The sequence below is a fragment of the Piliocolobus tephrosceles genome, chromosome 9 (genome assembly GCF_002776525.5).
Source record: "Piliocolobus tephrosceles isolate RC106 chromosome 9, ASM277652v3, whole genome shotgun sequence".
Classification (NCBI taxonomy): Eukaryota; Metazoa; Chordata; class Mammalia; order Primates; family Cercopithecidae; genus Piliocolobus; species Piliocolobus tephrosceles.
Window position 1 is genome coordinate 110,566,686 of NC_045442.1, and position 24,395 is coordinate 110,591,080.

Genomic DNA, 24,395 nt, shown 5'->3' on the forward strand with positions numbered 1-24,395 from the left:
CTTCTCTGACATATGACGAGTTTTGTGCTCTGAAGAATATGAAATCATGTATAATCTAAGGTTTCTGGGGTTATCTGAAGTTGCGGGGAACTTGGCTTTATTATTTCAAAGCGTACTTTTTGATGGGGTAGCTGTTGTATTTAGTGACTTTTCTATCCCTGTTCCAAAGATATTAAGCTTTTTGCTAGACTAGGACACTTGAGGTCAGCACGATGAGATGCTAGGTTTACAGATTTCCAGAGATCCGTGTGTTTGAAAACATTCCTAATAGTTACTTTATGTGTGGGTCGATGTGTTGTGATTGGAATTTGTGACTGTAGCTATTTTGGTATTCATCGTATAATCCCTTCTTCCTTTCTCAGAGGACCTACCGAGCCATGTATGATTACAGTGCCCAGGATGAAGACGAGGTCTCCTTTCGAGACGGCGACTACATTGTCAACGTGCAGCCCATTGATGATGGCTGGATGTACGGCACAGTGCAGAGAACAGGGAGAACGGGAATGCTCCCAGCGAATTACATTGAGTTTGTTAATTAAGTATTTCTCCCTGCCCTTTGAGCTTTATTCTAATGTATCCTAAACCTAATCTTTTTAAAAGATAGAAGATACTTTTAAGACAACTTGGCCATTATTTTACAATGATGTATCCTTCCTTTGACAATTAGACACACAGGTACCAGGAAGAAGGAATGACCTCTGGGCTGAAAACAGCAGCATTTTCAGTAATTCCTACACACAAAAATCATTGTGTCTGGACACCTGGTGCTGCTAATTGTGTTCATGGTTTCCTTTGATTGGCTATTGAACCCTTCTGGGAAATGTATTTTTGTAGACTTTACTAGAGATGTTGATTGTCCCTTAAATGTAGCGTGTATGTGAAACTTCTTAGCTGTCACTTTGAAATCACCCCAAGCCGATTCTCTTAACTCGGTAATGCAGCCAATAATTTAAAACCCGTTTTGCTTTTGAGTCATGAGGCAATTTCCAATATTAGTGAAAATTGCCCAATATAGTAAGTGTAAACAGTGGCAGAAGGACAGTCTGGTTAAAATTATATTGACTGGTAGCCTTAGGGATCTAGAAACTTCTACTAAACAGAGAAATTTCCTTGTTCCCTAGGCTGACTGGGATCTATTTATTTCTCATTTGTACCAAGGCATCTCCTACTCTCTATTTATATTCTATGGACCCAAGTCTATGCTCTGTTCCACGGAACGTCAGGACCAAATAACTTCACAGCTACTCTGCAAAGGGCAAATTATAATGTCATTGATATAATTTCCCTAGTAGCATTTACCCTGTTGCATGTCATGTAGATTCAAGCTTCTGTAACATAGGCAGCTGCACTGTGCATTCCTATTATTGAAGCAAAAAGGGCGACTGATACCTAAAAGCCCTTTCTTCCTCTAGTCGCCAGCTCATCAGAAAAACATACTTTGAAAAGATGCTTGAGATTTTCCTCCTGCATTGCACTCTAGTTTTGAAGGATTTACGCCTTAGGAAATAACATGTATAATCTAGTAAATAAGCGATTTAGGTGTTCCGTTGAACAGCTTTGATTAACTTAATGCCACCATTGATTTCAAAGTGAAGAAAAAGTAACAGGAGCCAATGAAGCAATGGAAGCTGGAGTGTGACTAGAAAAATACCTGGCAAACAAAGTTACCAATTCCATACAGGGATGGTCTGGTATCTTCTTTTGGAAAATGGTATTCAAATTCTGGAATGGAAATCTAGCCACCAAAACTGGTTAATCAAAAGACGTCCTTTTCCGTCTTCTGGCTTTTATTTTCTAAATCATGTTTAAGGGAATGAAACAGGAATGTCATCAGAGATTTTTCAGTACAGGCCCAAGAGCCCGTTCTCTAAGAAAGAAATCATTGTCATGTTTTGATTTTCGAATAAGTGACTTTGCAGGCTTTCGCTAGCCCTTGCTGGTGGGTCTTGAAATTTCATCCAGAGCCTGCAGTCAAGGTCACCAAGCCACTGGCGCCCATCAGCAAGCCTGTGTCTTTCTGATTGTGCCGTTTACTGTGACCTGCAACAGGGTAGCGTTCATTTAGGGTCTGATTTCACAGTTATGATAAACCAAAAAAGCAAACATTGTGAAAATGTACTAAAATGTATGGGTCTTGGGGATATCTGCCTTATATGTTATATTCAAGGAAATTAACAAAACATCCTGTAAAACATCTTTCAAGGAAGTGTTTACTAGTCCAAAGGCCAAAGCTAATTTATTTACACTTTAGAAAAGTTAGCACATGCTTTTGAAAATCTGTGATTTCATTTTATTAGGCTAAAAGAGCAAATAAGCTTTATTACACTGAAGCTGCATCTATATGTCACTGGCATAAAGTTGAAAAAATAAATGCAGGCAAATAACTAGAGACTTCTTTAAAGGGGGTTTGGCTGGTTTTCTCTCACTGAAATGGCCAGTCGTGATTAAAGTGATAAAACCCCTTATCTGTTTTGGTATATTGTACACAAACCTACAAAAATAAACTGAACTTGCAATATTTTTGCAAGAATATCTGTCATTAAAACTGAGGATAAAATACCTGCTCAATTTTATTTTATTAAGTATATATTTACATTTCACCCAGGCAGGCCATTTTCTTTTGTGATTATAAGAAAGAGTAGTTGTTGATTAAATTTTCAGACTAAATGTAGGACAGGTACAATTTTGGGATAAATAGCACATTTTTAGGAACCGCGATGAAAACTGACTTGAAATAATGCTTGTAATCAGGCAAGTAATTTCATCCACCGATTTCAAAACCAGATTCAGTGAACATAAAAGTCAATACATATTTGAGGAATAAGTCTCTTAAAAGTTTAAGCTTCATGTAATAATGTTTGCATAGCAAAATATTTCTGCTTCAAGCCTTTAGGAATTAAGATCTGATCAGAATTCAACTAGAGGGTAGTTATTTTACAATGAAGACTAAAACCGAACAAGATGTTGCATGCTTTTGAGGCCATAATTTGGTAGTGTTGGCAGTTGTTAATAAAGCTTGTCAGGATGTTAAGACTCTCAGGAGAAATATTGGAAAAGTATATGTATAAAACCAAAGTGCTATTTTTAAAAGCATCATTTAAACAAAATTACATGCCTGAACAACTTTTCCACTTTCCATGTCCTTCCCTCCTACCTTCAATGGGGCAACAAGTATCTCGTGCATAAAGCTGACAGCTAAAGAAGATTTTAAAAATTGAGTTAAGATGACTGTGTGAATGTCCAAGCACAGAGAGCATGCACCTGTCTTTTCTCAAGTTTGATGTGTTCTCAAGCCTGGCAGAAGCACAAGGAACAGTTTGATACACTTTTAAAAGGTTCTGAAAACAAAGCTGTATGGGGATCCTCTCTCTCTCTCTCGAGCAAAGTATAGCAACAGAATATATTGCTTTTGTCGTAAGCTTTTGTAGTACGTTTTTACTAATAATACTTGTTCTCTAGAAAGCTTTCTATTTCTAACCTGTGGCAAAATGAATCCTTCATGTCTTCTTGTTATTGTTTACACACTTGCAGTGTAGCCCAGTTTGAAATATTTATCTGGTTATCAAATGTCCACGGAGGAGGCTCTTGATGATCCCAGGTCTCCCCGACCTCCATACACCACAAAGGCATTTGTAAGCACAGTTTCCACAAGCACCTTGTAGGAATATGGATGAGATTAGACCAGCCCCTCTCTGGCCACTGGGTTTATTTCTTGAAGAAGATGCAGATCTGGTTTTTCCAATGTGCCACAGTCTTTTTACCTCTTCTCTGTGCTGAGCTTGACAGCACTCTGGGAATGAGGAACAAGACTTTTCTAAAAAGACAGTGGAAGTTCAAGGGGTGTACCTCATTTTCAGGTTCATCCATCTCCAGTGGAAGGTTTTCAATAAAAGGTGAAGAAAACGTGTGTGATCTTTAATAACACATCCCTATAGAAAGTCGATAAAATATATACCAAAACTATGATACAGATATATACAAATATAGGTGCCTTTTTGATTACTCTTGTTTGTCTAGTATGGTCTTGGAAAGAAAACCAAGCAAGCAAGTTGCTGCGTATTCTGTAGTAATATTTTATGACACAAGATTGGTATTTTTGTGGTAGGGAAGTAGGATGTTCCTGACAGATATTAAAGGTGTTAGCTGATGATTGTATTTTATCTCTAAAGATTTAGAACTTTAGAAAATGCCCACTTCTTCCCTCTATTTCTGAAAGGTTCTTTGTGGATTTATATACAGTTGAGCTATATAAACATTAACTTTAGATTTGGGATTTAAAATGCCTATTGTAAGATAGAATAATTATGAGGCTGGATTCACTACACAAGATGAACTTCACTTCATAAATTAATTATACCTTAGCGATTTGTTTCTGATAATATAAAAGTGGCTAGACTGTGGTTGTTTTGGGTAACATGATTTGGAGGTGGGAGAGCTTTTAGTTAAGTAAGAAGCTATGTAAACTCACAAGGATGCTAAAATAAAAGTCTCTGAAGTATTCCATGCCTTTTGGACCCTTTCCTGGCAACTGTCAACTATTGATCAAAAAAGTCAAGGCATTGTATGTTGCTTCTGTGGTTATTATTCCATGATGCTTAGACTACTTGAATCCATAAACTTGGAAGAATCTTTGAGCAAATTTTCTCAATTGTCTGTATGACTTCAGTATATTCGTGGGAATTCCATAGGATTTTTTGTGTTTGATATATGGTATCCAGTTTGCATAGTATCTACTTCTTTGTAATCCAGTTGCTGTTAAGAATGATGTACTTTAAAGGAAAAGAGAAAACTGCATCACAGTCCCATTCTCCAGTGGCCATGCAATGAACTGCTGAGCATTTAGGAAGCATCACCAGGTGTATTACAGGCATGATGTGAAACTTGATATTTGACCTGTGATCAAAATTGAACCATTGTGCAGTTTGGCTTCTATTTGCTTCAAAATATATAGAATTGTGGTTGATGATTAATTTGCAAGACTAACTTTGAGAGTGTAACAGTTTTGAAGAAAACATTGAATGTTTTCCAAATGAAGGGGCTTCACAGAATGTTACAATGTTATTAATATAATTTGGCTTTTGTTATGCAAATTGTTAACACCAGCTATTAAAATATATTTTAGTAGAAATGCTTTAATTCATATTTTTTTCCTCTACACTGTGAATCTTTAAGCCTTGGTGGACTAGAGCAACATCGTGCTGCCCAAAGGACTAACCTATGCAAACTAGTTCACATTTTAGTGGATGTCGCAGTTAATGTGTAATAAGACATTATTTCCCCTGCATAATGTACAACAGCATTGAAATGACACATTAAGCCTAGCATCACATTGTATAGTATAGTCACTCACAAACCCTTCAAGGCTACCCTAATCATTAACATTAATATTTGTTTAAAAGCAAATCACCGATTTAGCTATTGAAACTACTTGAATGACGGCAAACCAGGAATGACAGATGGCTGTGTCAGCAATGGCTTTAATGTGTTCCCTGCAAGTGATCTCCTATGATAAAACTGCGTTCTCAAATGCACTCTCTTCAGGGTCTTAATATTCTGTGTCTTTTCTCTGTATTTGTAAAACATTATAACACATTAATTTCCTATCTCTACACATTTGGTTTGCTTAAATAAATGCAGGATATAAAAAAAATGGTTCTACTTCTTGGCTCTCACCGTGGTTTCCTGGAGCATGGGTTGTTAGATGTAAGTAATGCACCTTGATAATACCCTGGGTCTGAGGTTTAACATGACAGCTCACATCAAATCACATCAGAGGTGTGTGCTGGCTTCAGTATATTTACATTGCTGAATCAGTCAAGATATTTTCCTCCCCCAAATGAACTTAGTTGTAAGTGATAACAATATTATGCTTTTCCAAGCTCAGTATCTTTCTGAATTTATATCAAAGCACTGCAACAATGCTTCATTGTAGTTAACTTCTTTCAAGAATAAATTCCTCATATGTCCTCGGTAGTACAATTCTAATTTCCTTATATTCGTAAGATGAAAGAAATGGCTTGGAGCATAGAGTAGAAAGTGCGCAAATTTAGTACATAAAATGGGAAGAAACTGATTTCTCAGCTAAGAAAGGCTCATCATAGAACACAATTGCTTTTTTTCCCCCTGTGCTTCCGATAGTTGAAAAAGTGAGTGATTCCCTATTTTTCACTCTCATATAAATCTATGCGATTTGGATGCTAGTCTTACTGTATTATTTTGTAAAAGTTGCTCTTTGGCTCATAATCCTTCCTAATTGTAAATTGATAAACTTCGCGGATGACATCTCATAGAATAAACACTTCTTCCAAATATTGGATTTTCTGTTTTTTATATTCCATAAGTATGAAATGAATATTTTGATAGTATTATGAATTAAACACACCATATTTGAAATTACAAGTCAGCACAGTTATTTATTTGTAGAATTTACTACCTTTTTTTCTCCTCTGAGACTATTTTTTTTTTCCATTCACGATTATAAATTTACTGTTTGCAACCCAGGCCACAGAGTAAATGAATACCTTAGATTTTTTTTTTTTTTTCTGACAAAAAATAATTTAGGTTTTAAATAGACTGTGCTTATAATTTTATTATCTTAAGCATTTGTGAGGTTAGGTTTACAGGTAACTATGACATACCCACCAAACAACTTTTCTACCAAAATAACTTTCTATAAAAATACTCATATATAATAAACTAAAAAGTAAAAAGGGAAAGTTTTGCTCTTTTCTTTATATAATCTGCTTTGATATGGTTTGGCTGTGCTCCCACCCAAAATCACATCTTGAATTGTAATCCCCATCATCTCCCTAATCCACACGTGTCAAGGGAGAGGCCAGGTGGAGGTAATTGAATCACGGGGTTGGTTTCCCACCTGCTGTGCTCGTGATAGTGAGTGAGTTCTCACGAGATCTCATGGTTTACTAAGTGTTTGGTAGTTCCTCCTGTGTTTAGTCTCCATTATGCCACCTTGTGAAGAAGGCGCCTTGCTTTCCCTTCGCCTTCCACCATGATTGTAGGTTTCCTGAAGCCTCCCCAGCCATTCTGAACTGTGAGTCAATTAAACCTCTTTCCTTTTTAGTTTCCACATCTCAGGCAGTTCTTTATAGTAGTGTGAAAATGGACTAATATATGCTTCTCTTACACAGAGGGTTTGAATATGAGTTTTGTTACGGCAGAAAACTGGATATGGTCCATTTGTGAACTTTAGCTCCTTTCTGTCATTCTAAGCAAAATTCTCAGGCCTTTGTCTATCATGTTTGTATTTGGGGGCTGCAGAGTTCTAATGAAAGAAAAGCAGAATGAGAAAATGGATTCAAAAGTTGCAAAGTCAGTATTAGAACCAAGGGTCTAGTTGCTGATTTTGTGTTTATGTTATGGCATTTTAATCTTTGTAGCTCCCCCTCCCCTCCACATACACAGTTCCTTTTCTGTTTTGAGCAGCAAACATGAAAGGGAATAGTAAACTAAAATAGAGAAATGGACAACATCTAAACTCCTGTTATTCTACCTGAGGAAAGAGGAAACTTTTCTGCACCCCAAATTGAGTCATCGGATCACTCTTGAAGGGAACTGGTTTCTGATTCTTAGGACAGTCACACTTCTTGCCATGTTTCCAGAGGGTTATTGTCCAAGGCTATGTGGCCCCAACTAACTTTTTCATTAATTTTTGTGCATAACCATGTTCTGTCCTACATGCTGTCACTTCCCTGGTCCCAGCTGATTGGATTAAAGTGACTCTGCAGGACTACACAAGACTTTGCCTACCAGGGATAGTGGTGGCTGAACCTGCTCAGATCTCCCTGAAGAGGCCTGAGCTCGGGAGAGCCTCCTGAGTGCGGGAGGCTACCTCCTTTGCTGTCCTGCATGCCCTTAGGGCCCCCAACAAGGCCAAATCCTACGCTCCTTTCCACACCTGTACCTCCTTTCCACACCTGTACGTAAGGTTTCCTGGAGGTGCCTTTGAAAGGCTTTCTATGGCTTGCAAGCAATCAGATATTTAGACTAACAAAGCCGCCATATACTTATAGGGTTATTGTTTACTTACACATTTTTGAGACAGTGTCTTGCTCTGTTGCCCAAGCTGGAGTGCAGTGATACAATTATAGCTCACTACAGCCTTAATCTCCCAGCTACTCGAGAGCCTGGGAGATGCACCCCCCCTTGTTCAGATTTGACTTTTTTTTTTTTTTTTTAAAGTTTTTTTTTTTTTTCTATTTTTTTTTTGTAGAGATGGGGTCTCACTCTGTTGCCAGAGCTGGTCTTGAACTCCTGGGCTCAAGCAATCCTCCTGCCACAGCCTCTCAAATTGTTGGGGTTACAGACATGTGTCACCATTTCTGGCTTCATAGTTTTCATATCTGACAAAGTAAAAAGATAACATTTTGACAAGGAACAAATTTTATGAGTGAGCAGGAGAATTGCACAATGTTCCCCGCCCCCCAAACAAACCACTAAATAGCAAATGTGATTGCAATGCCAATTACATTATTATGTTAAAATGTCACTGTTTTTGCTTTATCATATTTATATATCCTATCTAAAATCACTTTAGTAGTTAGAAGTTGTTTTCCTGGGCCCTGGGAAGGGCATCAATAATATCAAATGAATTTCACTTTTACCAGTACATATGTACAAACGAAGAATTTGGGAGTTTAGACAATGTTCTTACTGATTTTTGAATGTTTGGCAAAGAAGAAGGGGATAGCAGAGACCACCTTAGAGAGTGTCATAGGCTCTGATGATAAAAGTCGAGTTGTTTTAGCAGAGCTTTATTAAGAAGTACTTAATTCTTCCAGGCTTACTCAGTGATGGCACTTAATGAAACAGAAGAAACAGTAATTATAATTTATTCATTCGACATATAATTATTCAGTATTTGCTTGATTCAAGGCACGGAACACAGGCACTTTCTTCATAAAGCGTTCATACTGTTAGGGAAAGACTGACATCAAACAACTAATTATATACTTATACAATTAATTACTTAATTACAGTTTAAGAGATGTCATGAAAGGGAAGCCTAGTCTGCCGCGAGTCCTTGTAGCTGGAACCCATGAGCTGTGGACTCGGGAGAGAGGGCCTGAAGAGTTCTTTGAGAAACTGCTATTTGAGCCCTGAGAGCCGTCCAAATTCACGTAAGCATGAGACACCTGGGAAAATTTAGTCATCAGCAGTTAGTGACAGAAATACTCCTGTCTTCTCCCAAATTTTAATTTCAGTAACAATGCTAGGTTTTGTATTTTTAATACCATTAAATTCCTTGTGGACAAAAGTCAGCACATGCTTATGGACAAATTTATGTGTTAGTACACCCTTTTATTATTCTAATTATGACTTATTTCACTTTTATAAGATTCAGCAGGTTGCAAAGAGTTAATTATATAAACAAAGCACTACAGATGTGGAATACTTCACTTCCTATTTTGGATAATTGGTTATTACATAGGCTTTCCTGTGTATCCTTACTTCCTCCCTGAACATTTTGGGACAGCGTGTGCTTACTGGAGTTTATTATGGTCCAGTCTGCAGCAGAACCATTGATTAAAAATACTGTACTCTCCCGTTTTAGATTTAACATTCAGGGATTGTCATTCCCATCTAATGTGTGATATGAGTTAGATATGCTACAATACCTGGGCAATGCACAGAAAAATAACTTGCAAGGAAGTTGTTTGTAATCATTTAGAATACATCCTTGCTGTGAGGTAAGTCACAACTTTGTAGAATTCGAGCAAGAATTTTGAACACCTGCTTCCTTTAAAAGTCTAACTGTATGCTTGCACACTTAAACATGGGCCATTTAAATTAATAATTGGGAATATTTTTGACATATTTGATTCCCATAATCAATGCCTAACAAAATACTTGTTGTGGGAACAGTCATTGATGAAACGTTTCCTGGTTGCACGTACTTCTTTCTTTTGAAAGAAATTTTTTGGCTCTCCCAAACAGTGCTGCATAAAATGATTTCTGGACCTCTACATCTTTTTTGGTATGTTGATTTTTGTAAAAATTTTAAAAAGGTAGCTCTTATGATCTAACTGTAGTGTCACATCTATATTATAACTCAGGGTTTGTTTGCAAACATATTCTCACTGTTTATGTTCATCTCAGTGGGACTGGGAGGAAAGGAGCCTGAAAATCTTGCAGGATAAACTTGTTTTCTGCATTTCACCTGCCAAGGCTCCTTCCAGGAGTGTCTGGGCCACAACTCTAGCAGTTCAACATGACTCTTGCCTGCAACCATCCTCTAGCTGGGAAAACAAGGAGCAGGCCCAGGGGGATTTTTCCATCTCCTATGATTTATGTCCCAGAAAGACGTGGAGGTTGGGTAGGAATGATCCCTGGGATGATTTATTTTCAAAACCGGCAAACAAAACGTATTTATGGTGTGAGAACTATAATTATACTGTGCAGCCTTTTAGGATCATTCAAAAGTTTCATGTATGGAAAACACTAAAACACTTTCAGAGCTTTGAACAGGGCTTCTGGTCTTGATATAAGTTGCTTGATTGTCACTGAGACACTTCAATAGCAGTTTCATAATATATATAACCTTTAAGAATTTGACAGAGTCATTTATATTCATGCACAGATCAAAGAGCTGGATTATGATCCACTGGAGAGGATGGGGCTTAGCAGTAAGTAAGAAGTCCTAATGCCGAAGTGACCCTGACAGGTAAGTGATTATCTGTAGGACGGGATCATCTCTGGTAGAGAAGAGAAGGAAGGAAACATCTGAAGCCAAGGCAGACCTGAAACTCCCAATGTCTCACTTTGGTGAAAAATTCAAAGTTTTAGCTTCAAGTGGAAATGTATCTTTCAAAATTATTTTAGGATCAGGAAGTTATTATTCATTACTTATTAATAATTATCTTTGGATCAGGAAGTAGAATCTCCACACATCATCCTTATTTATCTTTTCATGCCTTTGTAGTTTAGTGATGTCTCCAAAATAATGCCGCACTCTGTTTTGTAGCTTAGCCTTTCTTGATTTAGAAAGCATTGGGAAAATGATGAAAATTGACTTCATGCAAGTGTACAAGTTGGGATACATTCCTTGATTTTAGGATTCTATAATGCCTCAGCCATTTGTCAATTTTTTTTTTTTTTTTAAGTCTGAGAAACTTAGGGAAATCGGAAGGAAACTGAGCAGACCCTCTGCTTTCTGCTGAGTACTACTGAGGCAGATAAGTTTGGACCAGCAGTTTCTCTCTGCTTCCAGGCACATTACTCAGACTCATGGGTTTTCAGGCAATCAGGGGGCTTTGGTCCACCCCCACCTTCAGGAGGACATTGCATAAGTGTGCCATTGTATAGATTAGAAGACGAGGACATGAGCCAACTGGGAACTTAGTCAAACGGCACTTGATTTGAAGGGCAGATAAAACCCCAGCTCCTCTCTCTGTCTTTTGCCATCATGTCCCTTCCATCCCCGAGTCTGCTTCCCATGCTATACTCTAAATCTACCTAATACAGGGAGGACAGGAATGAGCGCCCATCTGAAGCTGCCCTTCTCGTTCCTTTAATGTCCCAATAGGCTCATCAGCCCAGCTATATGCCCTGAGGAGTGTGATCCCAAGCAGTGGCCTGACTTTGATCACCCAAACCACAGCAAGGATGCTTTGGAGTAGCAGAAGTCTTGATGGAGTCTAGACTCTCCCATCTCAGGCCAGGAAGTCAGTGTCACATTTTCTTTAAGACTCTGCAACTGCAAATTTAGATAAAAGAAGAACAAGGTCTTCAGGGGATGGATAGGAAGTCAGAATATCTTCTCCAGTTCCATGTCCAGCCCTTCCTTCTCCCAAGTAGAATGTGGTATGGCGGTCTAGGCTGCCTTCTGGTCCTCTTGTAGATTGGGTGGTTAGACTGCCTTGGGACTTCTAGTCTGTTGTTTTTTTTTTTTTTTTAGTGGCATTTTAACTTGGATTTCTTAAACATCTAATAAATGTTTCTTCTACATGTGATGCCAGCAGGGCTCAGACTAGGGTCTGTAAGACAGATTTGGGGCACGTTGCAATAGATCATCCCTTTCTCACGTGTGTGTGCTTCATTTTTGTCCTTTTCTTTCCTTCCCATGCCTTTTTTTGTTTGTTTGTTTTTGTTTTTGTTTTTGTTTTTGAGACAGGGTCTCACTCTATCACCCAGGCTGGAGTTCAGTGGCTTGCCCACGGTCCAATGCAGCCTCAAACTCCTGGGCTCAAGTGATCTTCCCATCTCAGCCGCCTGAGTAGTGGGGACTGCAGGTGTGTGCCACCATGCCTGGCTAATTTTTTAAAACAATTTTGTAGAGATGGGGTCTCATTTTGTTGCCCAGGCTGGTCTAGACCTCCTGCACTCAAGCAATCCACCCACCTCGACCTCCCAAAGTGCTGGGATTACAGGTGTGAGCCACTGTGCCTGGCGTATTTTTTCTATTTTTAAAATGATGTGTTGCTTTTCTGCTTTAAGTAATCCTGCCTTACTGGAGAACATTCAGAAGAGTACCGAGAAGAAGAAAAAAATATGTGGGGAGATTCATGATCAGGAATTTTGGGTGTTGATGAATATTTTTCTGGAGTATTTTTACACACATGCATATATTTTTAGCAATACTTATAGAAACCTTTTTTTTAAACCCACTTAACATTGTATAAGAAAAATTTCTTTGATCATTAAACCATTTTTGGAAATGATTCCATCATATGGACAAATCACTATTTATTTAACTCTCTCACTGGACATTCAGATGAAGTAACTCAGAAATGGAAAACCAAACATTGTATGTTCTCACTCATAAGTGAGAGCTAAGCTATGAGGATGTAAAGGCATAAGAATGATACAACAGACTTTGGGGACTTGGGGGAAAGGGTGAGAGGAGTGTGAGGGATAAAAAGCTACAAATTGGGTTCAGTGTATACTGTTAGCGTGATGTGTGCATCAAAAATCTCACAAATCACCACTAGAGAACTTTTCGTGTAATCAAACACCACCTATTCCTCCAAAACCTATGGAAATACAACTAATAGAAAAGATAATCTCCCTCTTAAAATATTGCAGTAAATACGTTCTTACTATTACTTTCATTATTATTTCACTGGGCTAAATTCCTTAAAATGAGATTGCTGAGACAAAAGGAAAATATAATTTTAAGACTCTTAATGATGATTAATTTGTCTCTTGGCAAGATTAACCAATTTAGCTATCCACAATTAATAGAGTGTTCCTCTTTTACACATTTTCATTTTTGTGATTTCTAGTGAAGGTGGCCATTGGAAGTTCAGTTCCTCCCCCCACCCCACTTCCTCATCTTTCATTTTGTTTCCTGGGATATTCAGCATGTGGGTATGAATGCTTTTAAAACTTTTGATGTATGTGGCCAAATTTACCTCCAGAAAGTTACCTCAAATATATACTCCCACCAACAGTTTATGTGAGTGTCTGTTTCACCAAACCCTTCCTGGCATTGGATACTATTGTGTGTGTTACTTTTCATGTGTACTCTTTTAGTTACAGACACGGCTTTGTGTATGTTGTGTGTTAATGGCTTCATTTCCCCATATACAATTGCTGTGTGTTATAAAACAGAGAGGGAGAGAGCGCGTTAGTCCATTTTTGTGTTGCTATAAAGGCATACCTGAGGCTGGGTGATTGATGATGTGAAATGGTTTATTTTAGCCCATGGTTCTTCAGGCTGTACAGGAGGCATGGTGCAGGCATCTGCTTCTGTTGAGGCCTCAGGAAGCTTCCAACCATGTTGGAAGGTGAAGGGGAAGCCTGAATGTTACCTGGCGAGAGAGAGGCGGAAGTACCACGCTCTTTCAGACAAGCAGATCTCGGGTGACCTCAAAGAGTGAGAACTCACTTATTGTGAGGATGGCACCAAGACAGTTGTCAGGGATCTGTCCACATGACCCAAACACCTCCCACTAGGCCCCACCTCCAACATGAGGGGTTACAGTTCAACATGAGATTTGGAAGGGCTAATATCCAAACCCCATCAGAGGGAGAAAGATAATTGTGTTGAGGGACAGGGAGAGGGTGCAATGGAGACTTTTCCCATGAGTGTTTAAGGTAGCTAAATGGGAGAAAATATAAACAGAATGGAAAACCCAGAGGGAAACTGAGTACAAAAGAGGATGGAAATGTATTTTTTTCACAGTGAGGTTAGAAGTCCAAGAACCAGGTGGCAGCTGGATTGGTTATTTCAGAGTCCGGCCTCTCTCCTTGGCTAGCAGATGGTTTTCTTCTCCCTGTGTCTTCACATGGCCTCTCTGTACCTGTGTCCTAATTTCCTATAAGGACACCAGTCATATTAGACTAGGGCCCACTCTTATGACCTTATGTTACCTTAATCATCTCTTTAAAGACCATATCTCCAAATACACTCACACTCTGAAAGCTTGGGCCTAGGGCTTCAACATATGAATTTTAAGGAGGTGCACAGTTTATCTCATAACAACGTCAACCCAAATAACTAACAGAGAGTCTCTTTAAAAGAAAAAGATGTTTATTTTGGAATAGAGTACTGTAATGGGAATCTGCATGCTACAGTAAACTTTGTGCATATTTGGGGAGGGAAAGAAAGACAATGGTTTCTAACGGCAGAAATGAGGAGGATTACATAGTTGTTTTGAAATAATTGTCCTTGGCTACTGAGAACAAAAACAAGGGTGATGCCAGCCCAAGGTTGACAGGCAGTTGCTGGACACGTGTTCTTGCAGAAGTACTTTTTGTGTTAGGCTACAATGGCCTTTGTGCAAGGTCGTGGTTTTTGTAGAGTCTTTTTAATTATCAGGCATGCAAAACTGAGATCCCTCCCTCCGTATCCTTTCGCAGCTCTATTTGTCAGGGTTTCCTTAACATCAGTGATTTCAGTTTCATTCTGACAACTCTCACAACAGGAATGAAAAAATCTGGGTGGGCACGGTGGCTCCCAGCACTTTGGGAGGCTGAGGCGGGCAGAGCACTTGAGGTCAGGAGTTTGAGACCAGCCTGGGCAACATGGAGAAAACCCATCTCTACTAAAAATACAAAAAAATTAGCTGGGCGTAGTGGCACATGACTGTAATCCCAGCTACTCGGGAGGCTGAGGCACAAGAATAGCTAAGACCCAGAAGGCAGAGGTTGCAGTGAGCCAAGATTGCTGTACTGCACTCCAGCCTGGGCAACAGAGCAAGACTCTGTCTCAAAAAACAAAACAAAACAAAACAAAATTGGTCCTTGTGAGTGGCCACACACAGCCAGGCTACCTTGGAAGGGACTGAGTGAAGAGAGCATTAGGAATGGAGGGACTTTCTGAGTGCCCAAGGAAGACATTTGAAAGATGAAGAAACAGAACCAGAAAGGTGAGGTAATTGGCTCAAGCTCACAGAGCAAGTTAATTACAGAGCTAGAACCAGAGCCCAGGACTTAGATTTTTGACTCTCAAGGCTTTCCTCTTGCCCCACCCTGCCTCAGGAAGCTCAGCTCCAGAGCTAGACTGGGCCCCTGTGTCTCTCCTCTGACTCCAACCCTAGGCAATGATCTTGAGCCATGCAATCCACTATTGCATGCCCCACAGCACTGTTGTTAAACGTTACAGTCTCCAGAAGGACCGTCTTCCACACATCCCACCTGCAGACATCTCTCCCCTCTCTGTGGAGTTGGAGTCAATGTTGCAGGATCCATTTCACTTTGTGCCCACTCTAGAGGGAGCCCACCACCAATGTGTGCGTTAATACAACAAAAAACGCAGGCACCTCCTTACTCTACATCTCCCACCCTGCTCCCACCTTCAAGGCACCCTTAGAACCTCCCCTTTCCACTCCCATGATGTCTGGTTTTGGTCACAGGATGTCACATCTCAGCTTACATTTTGTGCATTGCACCTTATTCCTATGTCTTTGCAATAAGTGCTGCCAGGGGCTCTACCTCCCAGGAGATGAGGGACTGAGGCTGTATAATTGGTTCATCTTCTTGTGTCACTACTGGATCCTCTCTCTAGCCAGCTATTGGGTGTAGCCACCAAACCGGTGTTGATTTGTGCAAAAGTACAGTTCCTACTTGCCCCAAACCAATATGACTTGTTTTCATTTTTTTGTACCTACTCTTCCATAGTGCAGAGAACTGTGGTACAGAGTTGGAACTGTAGAGTACTCAATAAGGGAACACAACTTAGTAAAGAAACAGAACATCCATTAAGCTTATCTTCATTGTTTAAACTTTCACTTTAATAAGATAGTTTCTGGTATGCTGAGCAGCTGGCTGTCTGCAAATTCGTGGATGGTGGCTTGTTATCGTAGAGGGATGTGGAAGAATAGAACAAACAAGCCTTAGTTTGCCAAGTTACAGTGTGAAGAATGAGACCATCATTATCCTTTGGCTTCTGGGAGACGTTATCTAACTCTGGCAACTGGGTTTCTTCTGTTGCATGAAGACAAGCTTTCTATTTTATGCATGTTGTTGTATATTCTGTTTGTAAAGAACTTAGCACCGTACTTAGCTCATAATAGGTGGTTAATAAATGGTGACAGACACCACAAGGGGCACTTTGTGAGGGATGCCCTTAGCAATTATGAAAGAGAACTTGCTTCCATTTCATTTCCTGTGGGGTCACTGAGTGGCCAGTAGTGAAGGATTAGTACAAATCCATATACTCATTAAGAACGGATTAAATATTGATTAGGTATTAAGTATAATGAGATGATACAAAATCATTTTAAGACATCTGGGTAGTTGGATGAGGAGAGGACCTGGAGGACAGAGTAAATTATATTACCTCTTCAATATGTAGATGTTTATGCCACTAAGTTTCATTGGTAAAGAGAATTGGTATCTTTCCACGTATCATACTTTGTAAATGACCATTTAGGATATTATTATCAGAAGTGGAAGGGTAGTGGTATATGGTGACCTTTAAAAATGCACAGCTAATTGAATCACTGGTAGTTAAACATTAATAGATTTAATTATATGAAAGTAACACAAGAGGGCAGCTGCGTACTATTTCTGAGTACCTTTTGCTACAATATACTGGGCTAAAACCAAATATGTGAACGATCAGAATGATTGGAAATTGTCTTTAATGAATTTCTTATTCTATAGAGGTAATATAATTATTTAATTAGAAACTAGTTAATTCTCCTTTATACCACTGAAATCCTTATTGACAATGGTTGACAAGCAATGCCACAATAAACATCCTACTGATTAGCTATAGTGCCTTATAGTGCCTGTGTTTACACAGAACTTCCTATTGATGTCTTGACAATCACTTGACTGAACTGCAAATAAGTTGGGGGAATGGATGGAAGTGTCCATTGCTGGGTATTCTGGTCCCCATGGGAGGTGTATATGTTAGAATGAATGGTGTATCCTGTGCATTAGAGCTTAGCAATCTTGCAGAGTTGGACAGGAATGTCTCAGCTCCTGTTTTCACACATATTCTAGAAGCTGATTTGCTTCTTGTCTTGAGATTCATGGCAGGTACATGTACTGTATGATATTGGAGGTCTCCTGCCTGAGCTGCGGTGTGGGTTCTATGAGTGAATTATGTCCTGGGGGGCAGATAGGACCTGGGCACTAGGATAATATACTCTGAGCCAAGGGATTCAGAAGATGCGAGAATCTTCCAGGTCTGAATTGCGTTCAATTTAAGGGTTTTGTGCAGTTGTGTGGAGGCAGCAGAAGAAAGAGTTCTGTCTCAGCACAGATCAGGAATGGAGCTGCTAAGGACCCCCTGGGCTTCAGCAAGAATGGAATTGGCTTTGAACGAGTATAAAACTTTATACAAATAGGCCCTTACAAAACTTACTGAGCCTACTTCAAAGTGAATGTGGATAGGTAATTGTTACTTAATTCATTTCAATAAACATTTATTAATTATCTACACATGGCAAGGTCCAGTTCATGGTGGGTACAGAGAAGCTATACAGGGTCTTCTGGTAGGAACTAATTGATCAAGGAGGAGGTGGCATGGGGTGGGGTATGGTTTAAGCAACTGGGTCATGGGACTCAGTATATCCCCAGAGAGCAGGTGCTGTGGCCCCTGAGTCAGTTTGTACTGCAGTGTATGCTGGCTCATAGTGATACCAGTGGAGCCTGGGGTGAACTCCTGAGACACAGTTACAGAGAGAAGTACAGTGAAACTGATACTGGGAGTAAGGGCAGACTAGGCTGGAAGGTGGAGCGGCAGAGACTCAAGAACTGGTGGTGGGACCGTTCATCCAGAAACAACAGGGCAAGGCTGTGTGTCTTAAGGTCTTAATGTTGTTCCAATCCAATCATTAAGGACAAGATAGGTGTTCAGCGGTATGAGCTGGAGATTCTGAATGGGCATGCTATTCAAAATCAGCATGGTGCATGGGGATGTTCAACACAAGAAAACAAGCAGGTAACAGTCTAAAATGGAGAAACCAGGAAGAGCATCGGGATCACGCGTACACACACACACACACACCCCCCCATACCACCATGTATCTGGTCGTCACTGCTGACCATACATCAAGAAGTGATTTGCCTTCTGTGCTGCTTTGAAACAATTTTCCCTGTAAGGACAACACTACCCACAATTGCTGGTTCTCTCAAGAGTCGCAGATTCTAGCAAAGTAGAATAATATATATAGTAAAGAAATTCCAGCCCAGGATGACTGGAAAAGGAGAGCAAGACTTAATTCATGTCATGAGGTCATGTCTTTTGGTGCAGCCAAGTTTCATCCCCGGGTGCTGAAGGAATTTAGATGTGTAATCAGAGTCACTACTGGTAATCTTAAAAAAAATCATGTACAACAAGAGGGGAACCAGAAGACTGATGACAAGTAAATGTCACAAGTTTTGAAAAAGGGTGGACTCCAGAAACTACAGACTAATAAATTTGTTCAAAGTTTGGTCAAATTATAGAATGAAGTTTTAGCAGATGTCTTATGAGTACTTTGAAAGGAATGTGTTGACTGCTAGAAGACCCGGAGTCACTAAGGACAAATCATGACAAACTAACCTGACCTCCTTTTGTGAAAGCATTTTACTGAGTTGATAGATCACTGGGAGTGACATAGATCTAGTGTTTCTTGGGTTTACGAAAACACTTGGCAATATCTGGCATGCCAAAATACCACTATGATGATATAGCGAAAATACACATAGTATAAAAGTACTGTTGGGTGGCTGGGACCTGTTTGAAAACTTTGTGCTCAGAGTGGAAGAACAAAAAATTCAATTCACAATGACATTTGGTGAGTGCCCATGTTGCCTCTCACAAATTCTTACTAGAGTTCCTATGGAGACATAGGAAAGAAGAAAATCAAAAGTAGGACTGACCACCACATTAGTGCTAGTATCAGGGAGGAGTTTCTACTAAGTTCAAGGCCGATGAAAATGACAATCAGTCATCTAAAAATGGTTGCTTACATGTAGGTAGAGAGACCCCTTTTTTCCTCCCCCATTGTTTAGCCCCTGTTTAAGAAATATGGAATGTATTAAAACTAGGAAACTGGACATCTGTCTCTTTTGCATGGAAACAAAGACTACAGTTACAAGATCAATAAAACTTAGGAATAATTCTAGCAAGAAATAAATGGACCTATATAAAGAAAATTATGAAACTTTGCTGAGAGATACAAACGAATAGGAATAAATGGAGAACCCTATTCTTGAATGGAAATATTAAATATTGTAAATATGTTAATCCTTCCATAATTAATTATACGTTTAATGGATTATAAATAAGACCCTACTTTTTTTTGAATTTGACAAAGAGATTCTGAGAGCATTTAGCAAATAAATACTAAGAATGATTAAGAAAATTGTTCTTAGTGTATTTCAGAAGTTAGCATATGATAAAGAAAATATAATAAACCAGTGGAAAATGGATGAATCAACAAAAAATTAATTTTGGAAACCATTTCCCACTTGAAAAAAATCAAGTTAGAGCCTTTAAAATTACCATGCACTGAAGTAAAAGTAAGAATAAAATGCAAAAATTTAAATAATCAAAAGGAAGAGAATATAGATGAATATTTGAAGATGTTGGAATGAGGAAGGATTGCTAATCACATTGCAGTGGATAAACCTGCAACCTAGAAAAAGCGCCATTTATTTGAATATAAACCTTGATTTTAAATTTTTTTTGTGTTAAACTTTTTGTTTTGATGTAATTATATATTTACATTCATTTGTAAGAAATAATACAGAGAGATTGTATGTACCAGTCAGTTTCCTCCAATGCGAACATCTTGCAAAACTATAATAAAATACAATACAGAACATTTTCATCACCATAAGAATCCCTCATGTGGCCCCTCCATGGCCACTCCAGTTCTCTCCTGCCCTCCCTTCATCTTTAACCATGCATCTCTTTTCCATTTCTCTAGTTTTGTAATTTCAATGCTGATATATAAATGGAATTGTACAGTTAGTAAACATTGAGATTGGCCTTTTTCTCTAAGCACAATTCTCCGAAGGGTCATCCAAATTATTGCATGTATCAATAGTTCATTTCTTTCTCTCTTTTTTAAAGGCTCTCTCAGCCAGGCTGGAGTGCAGTGGTGTGATGGCTCATTGCAGCCTCAAACTCCTGGGCTCAAGCAATCCTCCTGCCTTGGCCTCCCAAAGTGATGGGATTACAGGCGTGAACTACTGGGCTCAGTCAGTTCATTTGTTTTTATTGCTGAATAGTATTCCATGATGTGGATCTACCACAGTTTATTCACCCATTGGAGGACATCTGAATTTTTTTAGTTTTAGCTGTTATATATAAGGCTGCTGTAATATTCAGGTATAGATTTTTGTGCAAACAAAAGTTTTTCATTTCTCTTGGATACATTCCCGAGAGTATAATTGTTAGTCATATGATAGTTGCATATTTAATTTTTAAGACACTCCCAAATGATTTTCCAGATGTTTTCCATTTTACATTCCCACCAGCAATGTATGAGTAACTTAATTTCTTTGCATCGTCATTAGTATTTGGTGGCATCACTACTTTTTAAAATTTTAGCCATTTTGGTAGATGTGTATTGGTATCTAAGTTATCATCGTTTAAATTTGCATTTTTCTGTGGACTAATGATATTTAATATGGTTTCATGAGCTTATTTGCCATTGTTTATCTTCCTTTGCGAAATGTCTATGCATGTCTTTTGCTCACTTTCTAATTAGATTTTTAAAAAATTATTTTGAGAGTTTATATATATTTTATATATATATATATATTAATTACTAGTCCTTTGTTGGATATGTAGTTTTCAAATATTATCTTCCAGTTTAGAGCCTATATTTTAATCTTCTTTTTTCTTTTTTTTTCTTTTTTTTTTTTTTTTCTTTTGAGACGGAGTCTTGCTCTGTCGCCCGAGCTGGAGTGCAGTGGCCAGATCTCAGCTCACTGCAAGCTCCGCCCCCCGGGTTCACGCCATTCTCCTGCCTCAGCCTCCGGAGTAGCTGGGACTACAGGCGCCCGCCACCTCGCCCGGCTAGTTTTTTGTATTTTTAGTAGAGACGGGGTTTCACCGTGTTCGCCAGGATGGTCTCTATCTCCTGACCTCGTGATCCGCCCGTCTCGGCCTCCCAAAGTGCTGGGATTACAGGCTTGAGCCACGGCGCCCGGCCTAATCTTCTTAATAGGTATTTCAAAGAACAAAAAGTTTAAAATTTTGATATGTAATTTGTCCATTTCTCATTTTGTGGATTGTACTTTTTCATATCAAGTCTTAGAATTCTGTCTAACTTTAGATCTCAAAGATTTTCTCATATATTTTTCTAAATGTTTTATATTTTGCATATTATTTTTTACATTTAAGTTGGTGATTTGTTTTGAGTTGATTTTTATATAAGATGTGAGACTTAGGTCAAGGTTCCTTGTTTTCTTTATGTCCCTTTGCTCCATTTGTTGAAAAGGCAGTATTTCCTCTATTGCATTGCTTTTGTTCTTTTGTCAAAAATCAGTTGGGCATATTCATGTGAGTCTGTTTCTGAGTTCTTTATTCTGATCCATTTTTGTGTCCATCCTTTCACTAATACCAAATATAATCTTAATTACTGCAGCTATATAATAACCCTTGAAATTGAATAAACTGATATCTCTCACTTGACTGTTATTTTTTTCAAAATTGTTTTAGCTCTTCTAGTTCCTCTGCTTTCCCATATATATTTTAGAAAAATCTTGTCAATATATACAAAAAATCTTGCTGGGATCTTACTAGGAATTGCATATAACTTATATATCAATTTTTGGGAGAACTGACATCTTTGCTATGTTACGTCTTCCAATCCATGAACATGGGATGCTCATTATTAGTATGTAGAAATACAAATGATTTCTGTATGTTTATTTTGTATTCTGAGAACTTGCTGAGTTTATTAGTCATATGTGTTTTTGTAGATTTCTTGGGATTGTCTATGTACACAATCATGTCGTTTGCTAGTACAGATGATCTAAAATAATTATTTTAAATCTGTTTGCATTTTGTTTCCAGTTCTTGCTTTCTTGCTTTGGCTAGAACTTTCATCACTGTGTTGAATAAGAGTGGACACCCTTGCCGTCTTCTTTATTTTACAGTGAAGGAATTCAGTTTTTCTCCATTAAGTATAATGTTAGCTTTAGGTTTTTTGTAGATGCTCCTTATCAAGTTGAACACATTTTCCTTTGCTCTCATTTTTCCGAGTGTTTTAAATTATGAATCGATGATTTATGTCCATTGTTTCTTCCACACCTATTGATGTGATTATATTTTTCTTCTTTAGCCTGTTAATATCATGGATTACATAGATTCTTACATGTTGAGCCAGGTTTGGGTAAATCCCACTTGAACGTGGTGTATAATTCTTACATATTGCTGAATTCTATTTGCTGATATTTTAAAAAAGACTTTTTGCATTTATATTCATGAGACAGTCTATAATTTTCCTTTAAAAACTTTTTTTTCTGGTTTTGGTATCAATGTGATGTTAGCTTCATAAATGGATTTAGGAAGTGTTCTATCTTTTTTTTTTTTTTTTTCCTGGAATAGATAGTAAAGAAATTGCTCTTATTTCTTTGCTCACACATTTGGTAGAAAAAGTTACTTATTTGAACACAAACTGTTGTTTAAATCAAGAGTGACCTAGGAGGTAGACTAAAATGATGGATCACCATGGTCTATCATTGTACATGGGATGTTTACCACATTTATAGAGAACTTAAAGCTGAAAGTTAGTTTCTACTCTTGAGGAATCAATATGTTACATTTATCTCAGCAGATTGAAGTGCTCTACTTCAGTACTGATTTCTCTCTGTTTCAGCCACAGTGGTTTTGCTGTTCCCATCTCAAAGCCTTTTTCCTTGCTCCATTTACCTGAATGCTCTTATTCCATATGTTTACATGGTTTCCCTTTAATATAATTTAGTTCAATTCAAATATCACCTCCTTAGCAAAGCCTTCCCTGGCTATCCTGCCTAAGTATGTCTTGCCCCACTCCATCAGTCTTCTGTCTTATTCGCTTTACTTTTCTTCCTAGCACTTGACAAAGTCTCATGTTTTCTTTTTCTCCTTATTTTCTTTATCCCTTTTTCCCATCCATCCAGTCATCTATCAATTTTTTTCCTTAAGAATGTAATCTCAGTGAAGGCAGGGACATAGTCTGTCTTGTTCACAGTTTTATTTCTAGTACTTAGAACACAGTAGACGCTCAATAAATATTTTGAACAGATGAATGGATACATGCAGTATTCCTCATTTCAGTAACAATTAACTATAACAATTAGGGCCGAGCATGGTGGCTCACACCTGTAATCCCAGCACTTTGGGAGGCCAAGGCGGGTGGACCACGAGGTCAAGAGATTGAGACCATCCTGGCCAACATAATGAAACCCTGTCTTGACTAAAAATATACAAATTAGCCAGGCGTGCTGGCGGGCACCTGTAGTCCCAGCTACTCAGGAGGCTGAGGCAGGAGAATTGCTTGAACCCGGGAGGTGGAGGTTGCGGTGAGCAGAGATCACACTACTTCACTCCAGCCTGGGTGACAGAGCAAGACTCCTCAAACAAACAAACAAGCAAAATTAGAAGGGTTATAAATTGAGCTGTTTTCTTTTTCCTTCAACAAATGTCTATTTGCCAGATGCTGGAGATGCCATTGTGAGGAAAATGGTACTTTCTTCAGGAAGGTTACAGATTAGTAGAATAAATAGAAATAAATTATCTTAAAATATATGTATAGTTATAAATTGTGTTCAGAATCCAGAAAAATAAGGTGCTTTGAGAGCGTACACTAGAAAGACTTGATATAGTATGAGGAGTCAAAGAGGTCTTTCTTGAGTCAAAATCTGAAATGTGAAGGACACAAAGATATCAGAAGCAGAGACTCGGGACAGAGGGCACAGCATCAGAGAGCCCCCAAGATAAAAGGTCTACAGAAATCCAGAGTACTGTGGAGAAGAAGGAGAAGAATCATAAGACAGGA

The 24,395-nt window shown here is 38.5% G+C and overlaps 1 protein-coding gene across 2 annotated transcripts in view; it reads left to right on the forward strand.

The window, feature by feature from the left end:
* Window positions 1-6,309, forward strand: part of NEBL (nebulette) — a 384,316-nt gene extending 378,007 nt beyond the window's left edge. For both annotated transcript variants that reach the window (XM_023223239.1, XM_023223238.1), the window contains one exon: window positions 363-6,309. In XM_023223239.1, coding sequence (XP_023079007.1) covers window positions 363-539 — 177 coding nt within the window. In that variant the 3' untranslated portion in view covers window positions 540-6,309. The remainder of the gene's footprint in view (window positions 1-362) is intronic.
* The last annotated feature ends 18,086 nt before the right edge of the window (window positions 6,310-24,395 follow it).